At 45.2% G+C, this 23,502-nt stretch overlaps 1 protein-coding gene across 2 annotated transcripts in view; it reads right to left on the reverse strand.

Moving 5' to 3' along the window:
• Positions 1–23,502, reverse strand: part of LOC144132311 (inactive serine/threonine-protein kinase TEX14-like) — a 150,870-nt gene that overhangs the window by 11,325 nt on the left and 116,043 nt on the right. For both annotated transcript variants that reach the window (XM_077664632.1, XM_077664631.1), the window contains exons 12-14: positions 18,772–18,918; positions 11,742–11,935; positions 3,577–3,622 (exon numbers count right to left, since the gene is read on the reverse strand). In XM_077664632.1, the coding sequence (XP_077520758.1) occupies positions 3,577–3,622; positions 11,742–11,935; positions 18,772–18,918 (387 nt within the window). The remainder of the gene's footprint in view (positions 1–3,576; positions 3,623–11,741; positions 11,936–18,771; positions 18,919–23,502) is intronic.

The raw sequence follows: 23,502 nt of genomic DNA on the forward strand, positions 1-23,502 counted from the left end.
CAAAATGTGACCAACTTTCTGTCCATCCACTGTAATGCCAAACAATTCCCCCGTTGAAAGGCGAGCGGTCGCCTTCAGTTTTGTTGTGGAGAAGCCAGGAGGAAGATCTTTGCGTGTTACTTGAGTGGTTCCATAGATGTCAGTGGACCCTTTGAGCAGGAAATCAAGTTCTGGAGAAATGTAGAAATTGTCTGTAGTAACGCAGTAGCCTTTGTCAAGGAGAGGCTCCACAAGCTCCACTACAACTTTCGTGGCCATTCCAATGTTTTCTGTTACGGATCAGGTCTCCATGTCGGTGCCTTTACCTGTGTATATCACTGAATTCCAAATATACCAGCTTTATGACTCACACAGAAGGAATGATTTGATGCTGAACCTCACTCTCTTTAGTGGCATGTACTACTTCCTGATGTATTGATGTACGATACTTATTCAGCAGCTCCTGACATACCGGGCAGATTTTTCGCAGAAGAGGTTGAAGGGGTCCTTCCAAGTTCTATCTCGTTGTGCTATCAATGAAGTGCGACGCTCTCATCACAAGCTGGAAGCGGTTTCCAGGCATTATCTCTCCAAATGCTGGAGTCTCAATCAGGCGATTTTTGGGCCAGTAAAGCCTTTCGTTTGGTTTCCTCCCAATGCACTGAAGCAACAAACGGCTAAAACAAACAGGCAACTCTTCACATGCAACAGGATACCATTTTCGGAAGCCAGAGTGCTCGCTCAGCTTTATTGAATTCAACAACTGAGAGGCATACCAATTTGTCTGTCTCCACTACAATTCTGTCAAGAAGTTCATCGTCGAAATATGCTTTATGAAGCTCCACTGGTTGTGGGGGGGGAGCTTACTGTGAACTGCAATCCCGATAAACCGTTAAACTCGAACAGTGGTGGTCTCACTGGAAAATTATTCAGGTCGATTTGACACCATTCACGGGAGCTGGTGATTGTATCATCGATGCTCTCTTTGTCCTCAGATTCGCTGTCATTGACACTGTCACCACTATCTTTTTCACTCGGAAAATAAAGCATGAAGTCAACATCCTCATCACTTGCGCTATCATCCGATGGATCACACTCTTCTGCATTATAACACTGCAGGGATGAAGCCATGCTTGTTTGAAAGTATGGGAAAATCTCGTGCTAATTAACAGCATGAGCATCAGCACATAAACAAATTCCTTCTGCCACCTAGTGTGGTAACTGTAAACCAATAAACGCGCAGATGACAAAATGGGTCCTGTCATCTATGTTTTAAATGTAAAGCACCACTTAACAAGCTGTGCTCGTCAAAAGCCATTTAGAGAGCGGCAAAATTTCCTTGACAGGGTGACCTCGTTGTAAGCAAAAAAGTGGCGAGTGTGTGTGGCGACCTGAGGTTGTCATAAACCCTGAAGGGGTTAAAGTAGTTCCAGGAAAACAATAGAAAGGCACTGTTTGCTTTCTTCTCTGCAATTTATTGTGTGGGCCGATCACATTTCGACGCCGCTAGGTTTGACCTCGTGTGCGATTCTGCAAGTGGACTTTTCCACATATCACAAGTGCTGCGAACAGGATAACCGACGACTCGCATCGAGCAATCGCAACGCGAAAGCGCTTTTTTTTTAATCCTTCTGTGATATGTTGCATGCTTAATGCCCACAGCAATGGCATTCGTCCTGTCGGTTTCACAACTCTCCTATTGTGACGTCCGCCATCTCGTTTTGGTCAACTATGATATCAGGGAAAGCCCACTTGCGGAACTTGCATGAGGCTCCTGAAGGGGCGAGTCGATATGTCACAGCAGGGGAAACGGTCGTGTAAAAATCTCACCTATTGCAGGTGCATTGTAGGTGTAATGGCTGGTGTGACAATAGGCTGAGGGCCCCTTTAACTAGGTCAAAAAGTAGCGTAGCTGCGTAGTTTCGGTTTCTGAGCTTTGCCACTCGCCTGTGGCGGCAGCACTTGTCGGCCCACGCATTCGCCAGAAGTCCAACCCCAGCTCCACGCCATTTTCGGACACCGAGTGGCGCATCGCTGGACACTTCTCTTTCCTTTTTAGAAGCAGTCGCACCGTTCTGATACCAGTGTGCAATCCCGCCTTGCTTACGTTCGTGTTCGTCCAGTACGCCGAAACTGGATACTCATCATGGGCTTACGGGCGTTTGCGCATTTTGTTTTATTGTTTTTTGTGGGCCATGAGGCATTTTATAAATCAACCTTTGGATAACCCAGGAATTTCATCAGGTTTTCGGGCATTAATCAGGTTTTACTAGCCACCATGTTATTTGTGTTTAAAGTCTTGTCATTTTATGGATTCCACTTTACATGACCACATTACGGTTTGGATACTGTTGTGCTGTCTAATCAAGTAGTAAACACTTCTGTGCTCAATGTGTTTTTTTTTGTACAGTGATGAGTCCATATATGCTTAATTCAGTTACAAAAACCATACGCAATTTGGAAAAAGTAAGGGCAATCACATTTGCTTGTTTATCGTTTCTTGAACAATTTTTTTTATACTGAACAGATATTTGATTTGTTATTCAAAGGCATTTTTTCCTCATATCTGTATTCGAAAATTTCAATATTCACATACTCCTAATTTTTGTGCTGTAATGCTAATGCTTTTTTTTTGCTTACCCATCACTGTAACAACTCTGTATTTGCAACACTGAATATACATATACAGATCCTAAACATGCCCCCTTTCGATGCAGCAAAATGTGGTCCCTGATTGCAGCCAACATAGTTTCTTCTGAAAACATGCTATATTGATAATACTCATTATCTGAGACATACAGCTACTATAAGTAGGAGTTCTTAACAGTATAGGGTGCCAGAGAAAAATGAGTTTGTTATCATCATTTACGAATCTTCTGGGCACATCCAGCTATAACAAGCTCATATATGTGGAGTCAGCTACACCAGGGACGGAGCAAAGCAAGTGCGCATAAATTTCCTACTGTGGAAACTGAACTATTTGCCGCAGTGACACAGTTACAAACACTCAGACCCTGTAGCTTTCCCTCCCGTTGCTCAGAAAGGATGTTGCTGCATTAAGCCGCGTCCTTTTTACTGCAAACCAACTGTGGGGCAGAGTACAATGCTTCGGCCTCCATTAAAAAAATTGGCGGTGGTTTAGCTCTGGTTAAACCTGGAGTGACGCGATAGCTACAGCTGGCCGAGTGGAACTTGGTCACGTGACCAACTACGTGATGAGCCACGGCACCGCGCCGCCGGCAGCTGCTCCGCACCACGTGACCAACCACGTGACAGCGTGGCGGCGCCGTCACGCTGAAGGCTCGAAATGCTACCGTAATGTAGCTATCGCTACAAAAACAGCTTTGGCTACAGGCTGCCCTGATGACCACCCATTGCGGTGGGATCATGAAGAGTGCACCCTGTAGCCCATCATATCCATGCAGCATTTGGCCTGTGACGACAAAGTGCCCCCAAGCAGAGCCCTCTCATGAGGTCAACACATAGTGGCTAGGTGGGCCATCTGGTCGTACCAAATAGTGAACAAAATGACAGATCCCAATGCTTGTGTCCTTGCACCCATCACCATTGTAAAGTGCTTCTTCTGGCACCACTCACCGTGGAGGTCCGGGAAGTGTCCGGCCCAGACGAGTCAGCCACGGTGCTGCAAACGAGAGATGACAACTCAGATCACTGGTGCAAGACTGCACACTGTGTAGTCACATGCGTGAGCGCTAGAGGTACTAAACGAAAACCTCTAGCTCCAACTTCGTTAGCATCCTTCGTTTCGCTCATTCCTTAACTTAACAGCAAGGCTATGCAGCTGCTGTCAAACACAACTCAAGAACGCAGTGGCAAAGGAGGCCCCCAACTGTCATGATCAACACCATGCACCTGCTAGCGTCCAGCTTCTAGCAGCCTTGGCAGGTGCAAGGCTGCCAACCTTTGAGTCATGACAATACACCGATGCCAGTGGCTGGAAGGCACCTGCTGCACCCTTGAGCTGTATCTGACTAAGCAAAGGGCACCATGGGTCACTGCCCCTACTACAAACAGAACTGATGGACAAAGAAAAAACGTGTCCACAGTTTCAGCCCTACACCAACCTGAAGAAAGAAGGGCATTAGGAGCATGGTAGAAGCTTTCCCACTACTCCCCAGGAGCTCGCCACTTTCGAGTGATGCCTCCCGACATCATGATGATTGTTCTTCAAAGACAAACCACGCATGGCCAAAACCCACAAAAAGCAAACACAGCTGCATCCATAGCACTGAAGTGAACAGTCACAGCTGCTTCTCCACACGAAAGGTTGCCCAGTGGTTTCTTGGGCAAAGCAAGCTCGGCTAGATTTGGCAGCAGTGCTTTTCTTCCAGCACAAACATAGGGTGGGACCAATTGCTTTGTTCCTAGACATACAAAATAGCGCAGCAGCATACAGGGACAAGAAAGAACACGCACGAGCGCTACTTTCCAACAGTTTATTATGAGCTGCAAGACAATAAATATACATGTAGTGGCCATACATTGTACAGGCACAGAAGACAAACTTTTCAGCGATTTCTTACATACTTTATATCTTTGCAAAACAGCCCAACAGATGGCTTAGCGACACTTGTGTAACTTACGCTATCTATTACTTTTGCCTCAATAATTTCATGAGTACGTTTGCAGCCGTTTTTAGTGATGACACTGCATGCTTCACAAAGATACCGTAGAAGCTTGGGCAAGTTGGTGTGATGTTTTCCAGCAGCGCAAGGCACAAAGGATGAGACAAGTGCACAGACATGGCGCTCAACTTACAAATGGCTTTATTGAGGCGATTTCCACTTCTTAAATACACTGGCAACCAATCTCAAATGAAAAAACAGATACACAAAATGGCGAGAATGACAGTTCCTGAGCACAGGGCTACAGTGGCACAAGACCAGCTGCACACGATTTCTATTATCAAGAAAGCGCAGTTCTTTTACAGACAGAGCTCTTAAGGCAACGCTTACGCATCCATCTTTGAATCTATGGATTTCATGGGCTTCAATGATTTCACGAGTGATTTTTGTTCGATTATCTGGCAGCACGTGGCACTGACTGAAAATTGGATAACACGGCGCTTTCTTGTTCTTTTTTCTTTCTTCTGTGCAGTCTCTGCACAGATATTGCCTCAATAAAACCAGCTGTAAGTTCAGCGCAGTGTCTACGCACTTGTCTCGTCCTTTGTCCCTTGCGCTGCTGAAAAACAATTTCACATAGAGATCTGCAAAGGTTTGCACTGAATTTCCTGCTGTGCACATCAAGAAAAACACCTGTTTTATTCATTGACATTACACCTATGCTACCAAAGGCAATCTCAGGCATCTTCAACTCTGATCTATATACCGTATATTGCCAATTGTAAACGTCTTTTTTTTTAATGACCTTCCAAAGGTGGGGGGTCAATTTATAGTCGAAGTCAACCTATAGCGTACTTGTGAATTCGACTCATGTGCGGTGTCAAAAGTTGTTTCGACCGAGCCGCAGATAATATCACCCCCTGTGCATACATACCGTATTTACTTGCATAATTTGCGCATTTTTTTTCTCTAGAAGGTTTCAAAAAAAGAAGGGTGTGCCAATTACGCAAAAATTTTCTGAAGGCATCCTAAAAATGCTAAAAAGGTCACAATGCAAAGTGTATACTGTATGTTGCCGCCTGTACATAGACCCCCTATCTCACACTCCTAGCTGACCCCACCAAAAAAGTTGACGCCAAATGTAAGACACGCACCTCCTCCTGCCCTACCCCACGCTATGTAGGTCCCCGTGGGATGGCATGACGGCACGCATGACGGCACAATCGCATAGGCAGCGGTGGGAGGCAAAGCAGATAGTGGGCGATAAAATGACACCCTCATTAATAAGGATATAGCTGGCAACGTAGACGAGTTCTATAGTAGTAATGAGAGGGTAGCAGCTATAGTAATTAGGCTGAATAGGAGGTACAAGCTGAAAGTGGTGCAGGCCTATGCACCCACATCTAGCCATGATGACCAGACCGTTTAAAGTTTCTATGAGGACGTAGAATCGGCAAAGAATAAAGTAAAATCACAGTACACTGTACTGATGGGCGACTTCAATGCGAAGGTGGGCAACAAGCAGGCTGACGACCACGCGGTAGGTGACTATGGGATAGGCTCTAGAAATAGCAGGGGAGAGTTATTAGTCGAATTCGCGGATAGAAATAATTTACAGATCATGAATACTTTTTTCCGCAAACGAGAAAACAGGAAGTGGACCTGCAAGAGCCCCAAAGGTGAAACTAAAAATGAAATCGACTTCATACTATGCGCTAAGCCTGGCATCATTCAGGACGTGGCCGTCCTCGGAAAGGTGCGTTGTAGCGACCACAGAATGGTAAGGTCTCGAATTAGCTTAGACTTGAAGAGGGAACGAAAGAAGCTAGTGAAGAGGAAGACCATTAACGAGTTAGCCGTAAGAGGGAAAGCACAGGAGTTTAGGATAGCGCTGCAAAACAGATATTCGGCTTTAACTGAGGAAGACGATCTTGATGTTCACACAATGCACGATAATCTGACATCAATAATTACGGAATGCGCAGTAGAAGTAGGCAGTCGGACAGTTCGACAGGATACCGGAAAGCTATCTCAGGTAACGAAAGATCTGATTAAGAAGCGCCAAAGCATCAAGGCGTCTAACCCTACCGATAGAATAGAACTAACAGAGCTATCAAAGTTAATAAATAAGCGCAAGTTAGCCGACATAAGGAAGTTTAATATGGAGAGAATCGAGCATGCTCTAAAGAACGGAGGTAGCCTAAAAGCAGTGAAGAGGAAACTAGGCATAGGTAAAAACCAGATGTATGCATTAAGAGACAAGCAGGGCAATGTCATTAGCAATATGGCTAAGATAGTTAACGTAGCTGAAGAGTTCTACACAGACCTGTACAGTAGCCAATGTAATCAGAGCATTAATAAGGAAGACAGCAGTGCACAGCAATGCGTCATCCCGCCAGTAACGCAAGATGAAGTAAAGAAAGCCTTAGAAGCAATGAAAAGAAGAAAAGCAGCTGGGGAGGATCAGGTAACAGCAGATTTGTTGAAGGATGGAGGGGACATCGTGCTAGAAAAACTAGCCACTCTGTATACGCAATGCCTTATGACCTCGACTGTACCAGAAGCTTGGAAGAATGCAAACATTATCTTAATTCATAAGAAGGGAGACGCCAAGGACTTGAAAAATTACAGGCCGATCAGCTTACTATCCGTTGCCTACAAAGTATTTACTAAGGTAATCGCCAATAGAGTCAGAGCAACGTTAGACTTTAATCAACCAAATGATCAGGCAGGCTTTCGTAAAGGATATTCCACAATAGATCATATTCACACTATCAATCAGGTGATAGAGAAATGCGCAGAATATAACCAAACACTATATATAGCCTTCATTGATTACGAGAAAGCATTCAACTCGGTGGAAACCTCTGCAGTCGTACAGGCATTGCGTAATCAGGGGGTAGAAGAGCCTTATGTCAAAAATACTGGAAGATATATATAGCAACTGCACAGCTACTATAGTCCTCCATAAAGTCAGCAATAAAATTCCAATAAGGAAAGGCGTCAGGCAAGAAGACACGATCTCGCCAATGCTGGTCACCGCATGTTTACACGAGGTGTTCAGAGGCATGAATTGGAAACAGTTGGGAATAAGAATAAATGGAGAATACCTAAATAATATGTGATTCGCTGATGACATTGTCTTGCTGACTCACTCAGGAGGTGAACGAGGTGTTCAGAGGCATGAATTGGGAACAGTTGGGAATAAGAATAAATGGAGAATACCTAAATAATCTGCGATTCGCTGATGACATTGTCTTGCTGACTCACTCAGGAGGTGAACTGTAAAGCATGATCAATGAGTTAGACAGGCAGAGCAATACGATGGGTCTATAAATAAACATGCAGAAAACCAAGGTAATGTTCAACAGCCTAGCAAGGGAACAACAGTTCACAATTGGCAGCGAGAGCCTGGAAGTTGTGCCAGAATGCGTCTACTTAGGGCAGGTAGTGACAGCTGATCCGGATCATGTCAGGGCCTCACATTCAACAGTAAACTCTCTTGGTCAAACCATATTTCCATTACATGTTCAGCAGCATTGCGCAAATTGTGGTTCTTGAAAAGGAAACTTAGAAATGCACCTGCAAATACCAAAATGTTAGCATACAACACATTTGTCCGTTCCAAACTGGAGTATGCAGCAGTTGTATGGGATCCTCATACTAAAAAGAATATAATGAATTTAGAGCGTGTTCAAAGGAAGGCTATCAGATTCATCTTTAGTAAATATAAAAGAGAGGATTCTCCGTCTTTAATAATGCTTGCAAATAAAATCAGTACGCTGGAAAACAGGCGGAAGATAAGTCGTCTCCAATTTTTACATAACATTATAAATGGAAAAAGCGCACTTCAGCAGCCTCATTGCGTAAAACCTCTAAGTTCACGCCAGACAAGACACAGACATAACCTTTCACTTACGCCAATATTTTCTAAAACAAAATCCCATATGAATAGTTTCTTTCCGCGTACTATACATGAATGGAATTCTATACCTGTCGATGTATTGCAGTCACAAAACTTTGCAGAAGAGCTGGAAAAACATCTTTCTTCCATAAACTAACTGAAACAAAACCAGTGTTCACAATCTGTTATGTTTTCCTATCTCCTTCACTTTGTGATGCCTTTCTTTTTTTTTTTCCCCCAGAAACAGTTCTGTTGTTCTGAGTAAAAATTGCCCGCCTGTTTGTTATTTCACATGTGCCACTCTTCATGTTTTGTTCGTTATTGTGCTGGTGCCAGAGCGTATTCATTGAGTAACACTGCTACACCCAGCATTATTTTTCGTTAGTGTTTATTGTTGTTTTGCATTGTCACACTTTTTACTGTATTGCCCCTCCTGCTAGGGCCAGTTTATTGGCCTGCAGTATCAATAAATAAATAAATAAATAAATAAATAAATAAATAAATAAATAAATAAATAACTAGAAGGATCAGAATGGGATGGAGCGCATATGGCAGGTTCTCTCATATCATGAGTGGCAGTTTACCAATTTCCCTCAAGAGAAAGGTGTGCAACAGCTGCATCTTACCGATACTCACCTACGGGGCAGAAACGTAAAGGCTAACGAAAAGGGTTCAACTTAAGTTAAGGACAACACAGCGAGCCATGGAAAGAAAAATGATATGTGTAACGTTACGAGACCGGAAGCGGGCAGAGTGGGTGAGGGAACAAACGTGGGTTAAGGACATCCTAGTCGAAATCAAGAGGAAGAAATGGGCTTGGGTAGGACATGTAATGCGAAGGCAAGATAACCGCTGGTCCTTAAGGATAACGGAATGGATTCCAAGAGAAAGTAAGTGTAGCAGGGGGCGGCAGAAGATTAGGTGGGCGGATGAGATTAAGAAGTTTGCAGGCAAAGGGTGGATGCAGCTGGCAAAGGACAGGGTTAATTGGAGAGACATGGGAGAGGCCTTTGCCCTGCAGTGGGTGTAGTAAGGCTGATGATGATGATGAAAATGACACCCTCGTGTGTGGACCGCTTAATAACAACAAAAAGAACAGCCAACAGTTTGGTAGTTTTGAATTCTAGACCAGGAGCTATTTCCAATCCTGCCTTGCATACAAAATATGTGAAGGAAAATTTTTTTTTTACATAAACCCAAACAATAATTTAAGAGGGCACTAATTACGCGAGGAAATATGGTAAACCACATCACCAGTTACATGCACACAGAAACATTTCACTTCGCTGAGGTGACAGCCACTAGCCATGGTGTGTCTCTGCCCAACGGATGCCAAGATGCCACTGAAACCTCGGCAACAATACAGCGCAGATTTCAGGTGACAAGCAATCCTCTACACAGAGCCGAAAAGCAACGTCACCACAGCGGGGAAATTTGATGTACCAGAAAAGTGCGTGAGGGAATAGAGAAAACAATGAATGGCTCCAACACGAAAACCCGAAGGCATCAACAGGGCAGCTGAAGTGCACTTTTCTGAGCGAAGTCGCGCAATGGGTCAACGATCCCTGGTATGGGCTACCAACCAACGTGGTCTGTGCAGCATCTCTGCACTGTTTCCGATGGCCAGCAGCAGCAGTGGCTCACAAGATGGCAATGACTATGACTGTGTCCTTCTCGCCGGCGGCAATGAGTAGTAAGATATGTCTCGTAGGAAAATAATCTATTTTTTTTTTTGAGTAGCTCAGGCTTCTGAAAACTTATGAGCTAGGGCCGCAGGGTGAGGCAGTGTTGACCTATATTCGGAATCAAACTTTTTTTTGCCCCAGGGGGTGGTCACGAATTGGGGGGTCGACTTATAAATATTCCTTTCCTCAAGCGAATGATATGCTATACACAGTCGGTCAGTGTATAATTACTACCTCACGGTTCATAATAAACAGTTCAAAGTTAGCACTTGTGTGTATTCTTTCTTGTCCCTGGGTGCTGTTGCGATATGTTTATGTCATTTGCTACCACCAAGCCCAAACTGCCACTTTATTCACTTCTCGAGCTCCCACATTCTCTCTGAAACACATGGGGTTTGAAAACACCTTCCGAGGAGAGCACATCAACTTGCTCAACCACTGCACTGTGTTGTCATGATCGCCTGAGCCAAATGATTCACTTCAACACGCGGCACAGAACCCACAATCACGTGCGAGAATTGGTGAGCCCTTTCTGGCGATTGTTTCATGCTTGCACCGCTCTTGCGCACACCAGTTCAGAGATGGCTATCGGTTAGGTTCTTTCAGATGTCTGGCAGCTACCCTGGCTGTGGCCAATAAGTGGCATAGCTCCGGCAGGTCAGAAAGCGGTAGAGGCAACCTTGAAGTGTGCAAAATGTGATGGAAGGACTTGAAGACGCTGAAACACAAATTCTATCAGATAAATCAACTTTTACAAAGTGCATCAAAAAATTCTTGCTGAAGGATATTCCCAAAGCGGCTTCCTTTAACATCACAGGTATACCGAACTTTATTATAGCCCCTTTCAGAGCTCCTTTAAACGTGAGCCAAGCGAGAGCAACACTCCCTCAAAGGGAGACAGAGGCCGCGATAAGCCCAAACCAAGTCGTTTGTTGAGATTTGCAGTGCATAGAATAGGGTTGGAACTGTCTGCAACCTACAAATGCATTAAGAATTGTCAACTTTTCCTCCTAAAAGCACATTGGGATTGACGGGAATGTGTTGGATTCAAGACTTCGTGACACAGTCTTTTTCTTGTGGTTTCTTCTCAAATTTTGCGCATGAAAAATGAAGATGGTTTACACTGAGCTCATCAAAGTTCGTCCTGTTTGGTGAGTATCACTAAGCGTAGAGAGCTAGGCTAGTTGGTGGTCTGTAACACCATGACTACTCTTCTTTCCAGAATGCATGAAACACATGAACACAGGGAGAGTAGCGACAATGGATGCTGAACTTCAAATGGATTTTATTGCACGAAAAGTCGGGCTTTATTTACATTATATGAATTCCTTGAAGTGTGCTAGACGAGTTGATGAACTGTGACACTAATGACCCCTAGTGCACGAATATATTTTGGGAACAGGATAATCATATAAAGAGCAAAAACAAACTAACGCTTACATTTCTGACAACACACATTCATTTGTACACATCTGATTTACTTGGATAACGCAACGGACAAGTTTGCCTTCAGATGACCTTTCTTTTTTGCCGAATGCAACAGTATGCAGGCCTGCGTGTTGTGTCAAGACTTCCTCAAGACCTCACCGTTGTTGCTGCTGCTGCAGCATTGATCCAGAAGTGGACAGGAGGCGGTTGCTAGGCACAAAGGGCGAAACGCCGTACGAGTGGCCGGCCGGCTTGGAGGGTCGCACGGTGCGCCGGGCGCTGCCACCTCCAGCCCCAGCCAGAGGCTCTGCTGTGGCTGCCGCCGGACGGCTTGCTCGGGCCACAGACTGCGCCTGTGCGCAAAGAAAAACCACTTGTGCATCAGCAACGAAGTGCACAACCATGCTACTCCATGATTTAAATCGCTCTGCAACAATTAAAAATTTCCAGATACATCGTCATTAATTGAGAAGCTATCATGACTAAACATTTCACCTTTAAATACTGACTTGTTCAAATACAGCATTGTTTTTCTTTTGGAAGAATTTTTAGATTCTGTGTTTTTTGCAGCTTATGCTTTTTCTTGTGCTATCAGAGTTTGTCATATGGGTTAGTGCATGCATTTTTGATCTGCCCTTGTATCATGTGAGGCTGCAGTATGCAAAAATAAAAAGAAATAAACCAAGGGCATGCCACAAATGTGTTGGAATGTGGGCGGCTTATGAGAAGGTAATTGAATCCACCATCTGGACATAACTTGGAAGCATGTTTTAGTACCTAGCATTTCTACCTGCAATCCTGGACTTCACCAATGGCAGTCCAAGGCCTGGGCCTGCTTGCACCACTTGGTTTTGAGAAAAGGAAAGGGTCATGGCTAGTTCACACTTTGTTAGAGGACACCTCAAGCACACCAGGAACACTGACTAAATACTTGGTTTTTAGTCCACATTTGATAGGAGGCATCCACCTACAAGGTGAACTAGCTATGCGCCTTTCCTTTCAGGCTTTCAGGTTTTACATGTTAATAAGATTAGACTGGGTTTTGAGAAAAGGAAAGGCACATAGCTAGTTCACTTTGGGGGTGGGCACCTCATGGACACTTGGTGTCCTCCAACAAAGTGAACTAGCTATGTGCCTTTCCTTTTCTCAAAACCACTAGGTTATAAGACTGGGAATTTGCTTTGTGCAAGCCGCCTCTGCTCTCTCACTCCCTCAGTGAGATTGAATTGTGGAGACAGTGGCCACATGGTGTGGTGGTGTGCCTTAGCCAATGAGAAGGCAGAGCGGATGCACTTTGCATCAAGTATAACGGGGGTAAGAAGTGCTAGTCCACCTACTTGGCAAATCTGCTGTAATTCTTGCTGGTGTCATTGGTGTGGGCAGCTTTGGCCATGAGCGAAAAATCCCAGAAGAATTAATAAATAAAACCAAATAGGAAATTGGTGAAGTTGGGGAATCAAACCAAGGCCTCCAGAGTGCCAGACCAGCATGCTAGGCTAACCGCTCCACCACCCACTCCACCATGCCAGCTCCATGGTTTGGAATGTACAAAGGCACCTCTGGTGACCTGGGGCAGTGGCTCAGAGGTTAGGGCACTCACCTACTCATCCATATTTCCTGGGTTCCAACCTCACCGCTGCTGCAGGGTTTCAATGGAGGCAAAATCCATAGGCAGCAGCAGCTGGGTTTGGATGGAGGCAAAAGCGGTATGCTATGCCATGTCAGTGCATGTTAAAGATCTCCAGGTGGTGGAAATTCCCTCCACTAGGGCACCTCTTCCTTCCTTTCTTCTTTCACTCCCTGGCAGGGTTCAGGTTTGGGCTGATATGTGAGACAGGTATTGTGCCATTTCCTTTCCCAAAAAACCAATTTTCATTTTCATTTCTCTAGAGAATAAGGTGTTGTCTTAGAAGGGTGCTTTTCATTCACTTAGCAGGAGGGGAGGGGCCCACTCAGATATCTGAGACAGGCATCAATTCCTTTCCTTAAAACCAATTTTATTTTATTTTTCCTTGCCTTAGAGCCTGGTTCAGGTGTCCAACAAGTTATGTTTCCTTTCCTTAAATTGTCCTGGCAAGGCATCCTGCCCAAAAGGGGTTCCATGGATTCCTTGGCAACCCTGCAACATGCTGTTGTAAGGTATAAGAGTATTTGTTTTTCAGACATGAATTATCTATTTTTATTTTATTGCTCTGTAAAGATGAAGATGAACATTCACTTCAGGGGCATTGCTATCACCGCCTGTGTCTGTGGGCTTAACCTGGCTGATCTCTTGACTGTTTCTACCGGTCCTCTTCAATAAACCCTTGCCTTACAGTTTATTTACTGTAAGTATAATTTGAATATTATAACTGATTATTCCTTATTGTTTTAAAAAAATTGAAAATTGGTTTTTGGGGAAACGAAATGGTGCAGTATCTGTCTCATATATATATGGACACCTGAACTGCCAGTGAAGGCAAGGGATAAAGGAGGGAGTAAAAGCAGAAAAGAAGATAGAGGTGCCCTGGAGGGCTCTGGAATAATTTGGACCACCTGGGGATCTTTAACATGCACTGACATTGCACAGCACAAGGGCTTCTTAGGGTTTCGCCTCCATCAAAATGCAGCTGCCACCCCCATCGAACCCGGGAACTCCGATCAGTAATCAGTAGTAGCCGAGCGCCCTAACCACTAAGCAAACGTGGCGGGTTTGCTGTTTTATACAAATTTTATATCACCGGTGGTTCCCCGCAAAAATTTATGGACTTTCATATGCCATGTTTTTCAAATGCGAATATCAACACCTCCATGTGAAAAAGCACCCTTAACTGGTCAGTTCATTTAGGCTGAAGTACAAGTTGCATGGGGCTCTTATAATAAAAAATATAGCATTGATTCCTGCAGTTTATTTGCACATAACATGGTCAGCACACATTAGCCCACGAGCGCTCTCGTTTCTTTTGCATACCGTTCCAACATGGCAAAGTCTGTCGACAAAATTACTGTACACATACATAATCATTTCAGTTTCGATGTTTTAGACGAAGATATCTTACACAATGCAATGTGGGAACACTGCAGTATAAAAAGCTTTTTTCAGGCGCATGACCCTGTTTCTGTAAAATGCACTATCAAGTAGTTCAAAAATGGCCTCACACAAGACTGTAAACTAGTGCAGGACAGATTCCACTTCAAAATGGTGGTGCAGACCGCATAAGCCGACATCACATTAAACACTTCTACATAGAAGGAATCTGGTTATCGCAGGCATTATTTCCCATATCATTCTGTGAAAGTTTAATTAAAGGGGATAATTGATCAAAAGGCTGTGTAAGTTTGAGCTAAGTGTATTATAAACTTGATTCTAAGCCAAACTGTCTCGAAACCTGCTTGAAGTATGGCAAAATTCTGACTCGCATTAGCCAGACCTATAGAAGCCAAGTAAAGAGGTATACCTCTTCATATTTAGATTTATTGACAAAGTTTACACACAGAAATATGCTCCCACATTATTTTCTAAGATTGTGTCATTGCCCAAACTAAAATGCAACCACATGTACTCAGTTCAAAGTCGAATTCTAATTCTAAGTCTAATTGAGTTCTCTTCAATAATGGTATCCAGTACCGGTAACTGAATGAAGCATGGTATGTATTAGCCACTTTTTCATAGTTTCAAATAATATAATGCAATAATTTTTTACCTAGAACTACAAGGTATTAAAGGCCCTTCAGGTCAATTTGAGACGAAATTGACATGACACGCTTTTTAAATCTTAAATTTTTCCTGACAAGAAGGAGCGGTCAATGCTGGGCAAAAATTTCAGCCTTGAGTTCTCACTCCTTCTTGTCCCATTATTGTACAAAAGCTGCCCTTCTCAGGTATGAACGATGTCTGAAATTTTTGCCGCGAAATCCCAAGGAAAAAATAGTTTGCACTGCTGACAACACAAAGGCTTGTATACAATTACTGAAAATAAATTCTGTGTCCCCGAAAATTCATCCTTTCTGCAGAGATCCAAACTTCTACCTTTGCGAAACCACAAAAGCGATGTTTTTCACCTCTTTTGATATGTGATTTTTTCCAAGAAAACTAAAGCATCCCTTGCAAAACTATGTTCCCGTCCTTTGGGTTGACACATTTGTTCATTACATAAAAATTTCGCTGAGAAGAAAAAAGGGTCACGGAACCTCATTTACCGTATTTACTCGAATGTAACGAGAGCTTTTTCCCGGATTTTTTCTCCTTAAAGTTTACCCTCACGTTATAATCGAATACAGCACTTCGATCGGCCTAAAGCAGTGCCGCGGTGCAGCCATTTCAAAGCAATCAGGTTGCTTTTGGTTTCTGCAGTTTTGCAATCTCCAGGAAAGCCAAATCCTCATCCATCCAAAGTCAAAGCGTTGTCAGCGTTGTTCTCTCATTTTTTTGTGTTCGTTGCGACATCGGGCCCAACGCATCATGGCGTCGTGTTCTTGTGGTGTCGCTCGCGGTGTATTGATTCAGTGCACACGATGACAACGCATCGTGGTCAATGCGGCACTCATTTTAAAGAAAAGTGATCCTGTTAGCTGAAGAGGTCGGGAATTCTGGGGCAGCTCGAAGACTTGACCTCAACGAGTCAACTGGAGTCACTAGAGCCAACCATTAGCGGATGGCGGCTGCAGCGAGAGGGGCTTTTTAAATGTGAGACCGACTGCAAAGGATTTCATGAGCCTTGCCACGGCCTTCACGTCCAGCTGGAGAAAAAGTGGTGGACTTTGTTATCGAGCAGCGCAACCGTTTCATGGGGGTCAGTGTCGAGCTGATCCGTGGGAAAGTTAGAGACGTTGCTCGGGAGATGGGAAGTTCAAAGCATCTCGTGGGTGGACCCAAACGTTCATGAAGAGGAATGGACTCTCTCTGCGGCGAACAACATCGATGCGGCAGAAGTTACCAGGAGAGTTCGATAGCGAAAAGGAGGACTCTGTTTCTGAGAACTCGGCCTCCAAAAGCGAGGAAGATGAGTAAACATGTTGGCCACTATGTCTATTACAGGTACTTTGTCTTGCGTCCCTAATCCTTGCGTTACATTGGTGCTTTTATTTTTTTCCCGCTAGGCAGCATGTAAGTCACCCCTCGCGTTACATTCGCGGTTGCGTTACATTCGAGTAAATACGGTACTGTGCTTATCGGAACATACCCCTATATGCAATAAACATCAAGGAAGTGGAAAAAACGTCTGAATTATCTAAATGTTGAATTATCGAACGGCCACCCAAAACTTCCAAAAACAGTTCACATGAAAGTGAAATTTATGTTGTGGGAACCTGGAAAGATGTTATCTCCTTTTAGGATGAAAACTGTGCGACCAAAGCAACTTCTCACAGTTTCATCAAATGTTTTAATTCGTGCATGTTATCGGGAGTGGCAGAAGCAGAACTACTCCACAATGATAAGGTTCTCCGAGACTTCTTCAGTGTCCAAAACAGAAGTGCTGGAGCTTCTTTACATGTGGCGTCGTAAGTGAGGAGACTTCACCACACAAGCGGTGAACAGCACATGATGAGCGCAGAGTATTGGCGCTCTGGAAGAACAGAAATACCGTGCGGGCGGAATTGAGGGGAGTGCGCATTGGCACCAGAACGGCAAGACAAAAAAAGATCAGCAACAAGGCAATTGTCGCACCAAATGGTGAGCTGCTTGGCTGGCTCGCTGATATGCGCAGCTGATAGCTGCTGTCCCCACTGGCTGCCGACGACTGGCAATGAAGCTCCGTAAACGAAACCATACGGCTGGACTCTCTCTGAGCTTATCGATGGGGACCTCCCAACCATCAACACGCCTGCCTTTGCGTGCACATCGGAGGGGCGAGGGAGAAAATGTAACATGCATTTCAGGCCCGTCGACAAATATCTAGATGACCGCCTGTCAAACACTGTGCCCCTTGGGGGCCATCCAAAGTATCAAAGTGAGCCCAGCGGTATCCAAATAAATGAACTTCTGACGCCATAGACTTGCATGGGCATTTGGCAGGACTCCAGCCACAGTCCGAATTTCTGAACTAATGAGGCCCAAATAAATGGTTTCAGAGTAGCAGCAGTGGCCTGGCACTAGTTTCAGGATAACAGTAGCGATACGTGTCTAGAAAACTGACTTCAGCGGCATTCCTGGTATGTCTTCAGCTCAAATTAACCAGTGCAAGCAATTAACGAGTGTGTGATGCCTCTGACTTACCGTATTTATTCGAATCTAGGCCGATAGCTTTTTCCAAAAATCATATTCCAAACTTTAGGGTTGGCTTAGATTCGAGGATTTTAAAAAATGCGCCAGTTTTTCATAGAAACTGCTAAATATAGTGCAGAGCTAGCACCATCTAGAAAAGTCTTTATCGCAGCCACTACTAGCCGTGCCAGTAGCCAACCGTACACAAGCAAGGTCGCCATTTTGACCTGTGTCGTGTCGGCCATATCAGTGTGCGGCATGGTGTTATCGCGATAGCACCAAGCAGGAGATGCCACTACAGTGCCGCTTTCAAGCAAAAATTTGTGATAGCCGCAGAGGCATCATCAAACCTTCAAGCCGGGCGGGACTTCGGCCTCGACGAGAAAAACATCCGTCGTGGGAGGGGACAACGACAGCAGCTTTTTGTGTGCACCGCAACGAGGATGGCACTTAGTGGACCAAAGAAAGGTCGTCACCACGAAGTGGCGAGAGTTTTGGCCGGCTTTGTTCGGATGCAGAGAGCAGCTGCCCTTCCAGTGGCAACAGAAGTGCTCCAAGCGAAAGCTAGGGAACTTTCGAGGGAGCGAGGCCTAACGCCAAAGGATTTCAAAGTCAGCCAAGGCTGGCTTCAAAAATTCATGAAGCACTTCGGCTTCAGCCTCTAGCTTCGGCTTCAGTAGCAAAATTCTAATTGCGCCGTTGACATGGATCATTTCAGCAGGGATTTGTCCGGCAGCTGGACGGCGTTGATATTGAATTGAATGTTTAGTTGTTCAAGTGAAGTATAGGAAATGGGCCAAACAAGCTGTTCGCTGTGTGCAGTGACATTGTTGTCAGGGTGGCCTCCCTTCAAGCAACACATTCTAAACAGAAAGAAGTTTACAAAGAGGGAGTAAGCTGTCCGCTAGCACACTCCCTTTCACAGAAGGACAGCTCACTCTCTCTTTTTACTCCGACAGAGGTGCATTTGTGTTCAGAGCGTAGCACATTGAAAGGGTGACTCACTGTGGCGGCGGCTGCCTCGGCATCGATGAGCATCGTGTTGGTGAAGGCAGAGCGCATGCTGGCTGCAGCCGACAGCGTGCACGGCACAAAGCCCCGGGTTCGTGGTCGCAGCGGAGGTGCCGCCTCAGGCTCAGTCTGGGTGCATGCCTGTGACAGATACTGCAGAGATTCACTACCGCCCTCATCAAGAAACCCCTAGCACAGGACCAGCACTCTCCACTCTGGCTTCTCCCCAGGGTGCGGCGCAATAGTTCGGTGAGGCTTTATTGGCGCAAAAGGAATGCAGGCCAAAGAGCGGTAGAGCGAAATTTATGTGACAGAATTTAGGCTGTCGTCTCGCAAAAAATTTCCAGCTACTCTGCCACGAAAGTTCCCGATTGGTAGAGAGGGCCATAATGTCATCAACACCATGTGATCACCAGTGGTGAATCAATCAAGGGGCATCGCCTAATTAAAAATCTAGAGGACCCCCAAAAATTTGGAAGCTGGCCCACCCCTAAAAACTCCAAACACCAAAATTTTCAAACCTGACTTGGATAGAGACAACTGCATAGAAATGGCTGAACTGCATGTGCACGTGAACATTAAAGTATTTTTCATGAACTTCAACATTGTGCATGTGGTTCGTGGTGCTCCATCCCACATCTCAGACCTCCTGTGGCAGCATGTGGTCGAGGAGTGGCTGCGGATAGTAGCTGAGCTGCAGCGCAAACAAGCACGAAGCTTAAATAGTGGAAATGACAAATTTGAATAGCAAGAACAAAAAGAGACTCTCGTAGGCACCACAGCAAGCAACTTAAATGCGATTACATTTTGTCATTTAGGAATGTAGTTAAGAAGGTCCAAAGTTTTTTAGTTAAATTGTGCTGTGCCTGGTGGATTAAGTGAGAGTGAAGTGATGCGAAGTGCTTTGCATAACAAGATTAAAAGAACCTAAAAAACCAGTGTGCAGAACTGGAACAAAATTATGGCATGCAAACATATTTGGAGCAAAAAATATACAGCACTAGATAAATATACATAAATACACATACACATTAGGGGTGTGCGAATATTCCAAATTTCGAATACGAATCGAATATGTTTGATATTTCATTCGTATTCATATTCGAAAATTTATATTCGTGAATTTCCGAATATTCAGAAATTCCCGAATACTCGCCAGCGTTCGTATACTGTGCATACTTTCATAAATTCGACTGTGAAAAAACCACAATATCTGGGCTAATTAGCCGATAATTGAGTTAAAAATTCCAGGAAAACAATACAGAGGTCCTATTTGCTTCCTTCTCCGCCGTTTATCACGCGGACCGACCGCATCCCGTCGCCGCAAGACTTCGCCTCGTGAGAATTTCCCCAAGTGGGCTTTCCCACACATCACCCGTGCTGCGAACAAGATGGCCGACGGCCCGCTTCGAGCAATAGCAATTCGAAATCGCGGTTTTTTTTTATCCTTCGGTAGTACGTTACATATTTAATGCCCCCATCCGAAGAATGCGTCCTGTCACCTTCATAACTCCCCGAGCGTGACATCCGCCATCCCGTTTTGTACACTACGCTATGCGGGAAAGCCTACTTGCGGTGTGCCGCGGGAGCCTCCTGAAGGGGCGCGTCGAGTAGTCACAATAGGGCAAGCGATCCTGTTAAAATCTCGCCTATTGCATGATGCATTGTAACCTGCACACCACTCTAGCGGGCGTAACGGCAGGCGTGGCAACAATCGGAAGGCCTCTGTTGCTAGGGCAAAAAAATAGCCTGGCTGCGTAGTTTCGGTTTCTGAGCTTCACCGCTGCCCCGCAGCAACTTCAAATGTCGGCCCGCGCATTCGCTGATAGTCCAATCCCAGCTCCGCGCGGCTTATTTCTTTTTCCTTTTTAGAAACCCCCTCGCCACTTGGCTCGTCACGGGCTCACAGGTGTTAGCGCGATAGAGCCGCCTCATAAGGCCTTACTGCATCTTCAGCATTTTCGGCAGCATTATTTTTTTCCGGGGGGGGGGGGGGGGGGATGTTATTACCAGAGGCCTCTGGATGAACCAGGCATTTCTTTCGGTCCCTTGAACTCCGAAAAATGAGTGAGGTTTAATAGTCATCATATTTTTTTGTTGCCAGTCTTGTCATTTTATGAATTTTGTTTTGCATGACCTCATTATAGTTTGGATACTGTTATGCTGTCTAATCAAGTAGTATACATTTCTGTGGACATGATGTTTTTATATAGTACTGAGGCAGTCTAACTTTGTTTATTTTAGTTGCAAGGACTGGACACTATTTTTAAAAAAATAAGGGCAACAATGTCTGCTTGCTCATCATTTTCTAAATTTTTTTTGTACTGAACAGATATTCGATATTCGAAGCCATTTTTTCTTCATATTCGTATTCAATTCGTATTCGAAAATTTCAATATTTGCACACCCCTAATACACATAAATACATAAATTCACGTAAACATGCATAAGCTAGTTGCTACGTCCTGCCATGAGCAAGCAACCAGGGAGTTCCCTCTGTAATCCCCATGAAGGCAAGATAAAGAAGCAAGCATGGCGCACATTAGCTCAGTGTTCACGATAATAGCTGTGTCACTGGTCGACGACGCTCAAGTGCCAAGCACCAAGCAAGTCCATGTCCTCTTGTGTTTCTGCGCTATGCTTTCCGTGTAATGATGTAACGCCAAAATGCCCAAACCTATTCGCTTCTGAGCCGCTTTAAGCTGGGACACTGGGAATGCCTGTCTTGGAAGCGCTAAGTGGCACCGGTGGGGGCCGACCAGACACCCCGCCACTAAAGCAACGGCAATGACATCATCAGCCCAAGTTCATTGCAGGACAAAGCCTTTTCCACTGACCTCCAATCAACCATGTCCTGTGCCAGCTGCGGCCATCATATCCCCGAAAACTTTCTGCCTGATCTCATCCGCCCATCTGAGTCCCTTCTTGGAGCGCACTGTGTAACCCTACGAAAACATGGTTACTTGCTTTTTCGCATTATGTGCCCATGTACCCTCATTTCTCTACTTGCACTAGCTACCTTTTGACGTTTCCTCCACCGCTTTCCTTTCCATAGAGCTCGATGAGCTTCCCCAACTTACCTCGTGGCAACTCCAGCCTTACAAATCTTACAGGACTGCCTGCACAGAGAGGCAGCCTAGAGTGTAAGAATGCAGTTTAGAGTCCTGATGAGGTTCACTGGTCACTGACCAAGGTCCACAAAAAATGACGTTTCGGGAGCGCTACGGCTCCCTTGTTCACAATGAGCAACCAGCTGGACGTCCCGGGCTTTTTGTAGCGGTTACTATCGTTTTGAGGCATTTCGCGTAGATAGGGTGCAACGTGCCGTCATTCTTATTTATTGTGTTGGGCGTAGTCTGGATGATTAATGACTCGAGATTTCGGCGGGCTGATACATTCTTTTCCGTTGTCACTATATCTGCTTCATCCCAGTTAATTTCGTGACCAGTCTCTTGTGCATGCTCCGCGATTGCGTTCGTTGTCACTTTTCCTTTTCGTACATCGTACTGATGTTCTTTCAGGCGTCTCTTGAAGTCTTTCGTTTCCCCTATGTAAACTGATGAACAGTCGGCGCAGGCAATCTTGTAAACCACGCCGGGAAAACTGGCACGAGGGAGCTGGTCTTTCACGTTTACAAGCTCATTTCTTATCTTGCTGGTTGGGACATGTGCAACATGGACGCCGTGCTTGCGGAACATCCGCGCCAGCGCCTCGCTGATCCCCAGTACATACGGGATAGCGGCTCGTTTCGGTGCGTTAGCTCTTTCGTCTTCCCGGGCAGCAGGCTTACTTGATACAGCCACTCTTTGCGTGTTCCGAATGAAGGAAAAGCGGGTAGCCGTTTCTTTTCAAATCTTTTTCCACGGTCTTCATTTCGTGGTTTAGGGCGGCGTCTTCACTGCATACTTCCCTGGCACGGTTGATTAGAGATGCCACCACTGACCGCTTATGACTGACAGGGTGTGCTGAATTGAAATTTAGGTACCTTCCGGAATGTGTCGGTTTCCGGTAGACGCGAAAACTAAGACCTGTTGGAGTACGGGTTACCACGGTGTCGAGGAACGGAAGGCAGCCGTCGGTCTCTTCCTCAACAGTGAAGTTGATTGAGGGCTCAATGGCATTAAGGTGATCGAGGAAAGTGCGGGTGTGCTTCCGGTCTATGACGCAGAAGCAGTCGTCCACATACCTAAAAAATACTTTTGGTCGCGGTTGGAAGGTGGCCAAAGCTTTGCTCTCGATGGCTTCCATAGCGATGTTAGCCGCTGTGACCGAGATGGCTGCCCCCATTGCTGTGCCAAAGGTCTGCTGGTAGAAGTTGCCGCTGTACGTAAAATATGTGTTGGTGAGACAGAATTGCAAGAGTTTGCAAAGTTCCGCTGCTTCGAACGGTGTCCGATCCTGCCACGAGGTGTCATTCTTAAGACGTTGCTTATATGTCTCAACTGCGAGATCAACAGGCACGCTTTCTTTCGACATCTGCTCGCTTTTTACAAGCGTGCCTGTTGATCTCGCAGTTGAGACATGTAAGCAACGTCTCGAGAATGACACCTCGTGGCAGGATCGGACACCGTTCGAAGCAGCGGAACTTTGCCAACTCTTGCAATTCTGTCTCACCAACACATATTTTACATACAGCGGCAACTTCTACCAGCAGACCTTTGGCACAGCAATGGGGGCAGCCATCTCGGTCACAGCGGCTAACATCGCTATGGAAGCCATCGAGAG

This window comes from Amblyomma americanum, chromosome 5 (assembly GCF_052857255.1).
Source record: "Amblyomma americanum isolate KBUSLIRL-KWMA chromosome 5, ASM5285725v1, whole genome shotgun sequence".
In the NCBI taxonomy this organism is placed as follows: Eukaryota; Metazoa; Arthropoda; class Arachnida; order Ixodida; family Ixodidae; genus Amblyomma; species Amblyomma americanum.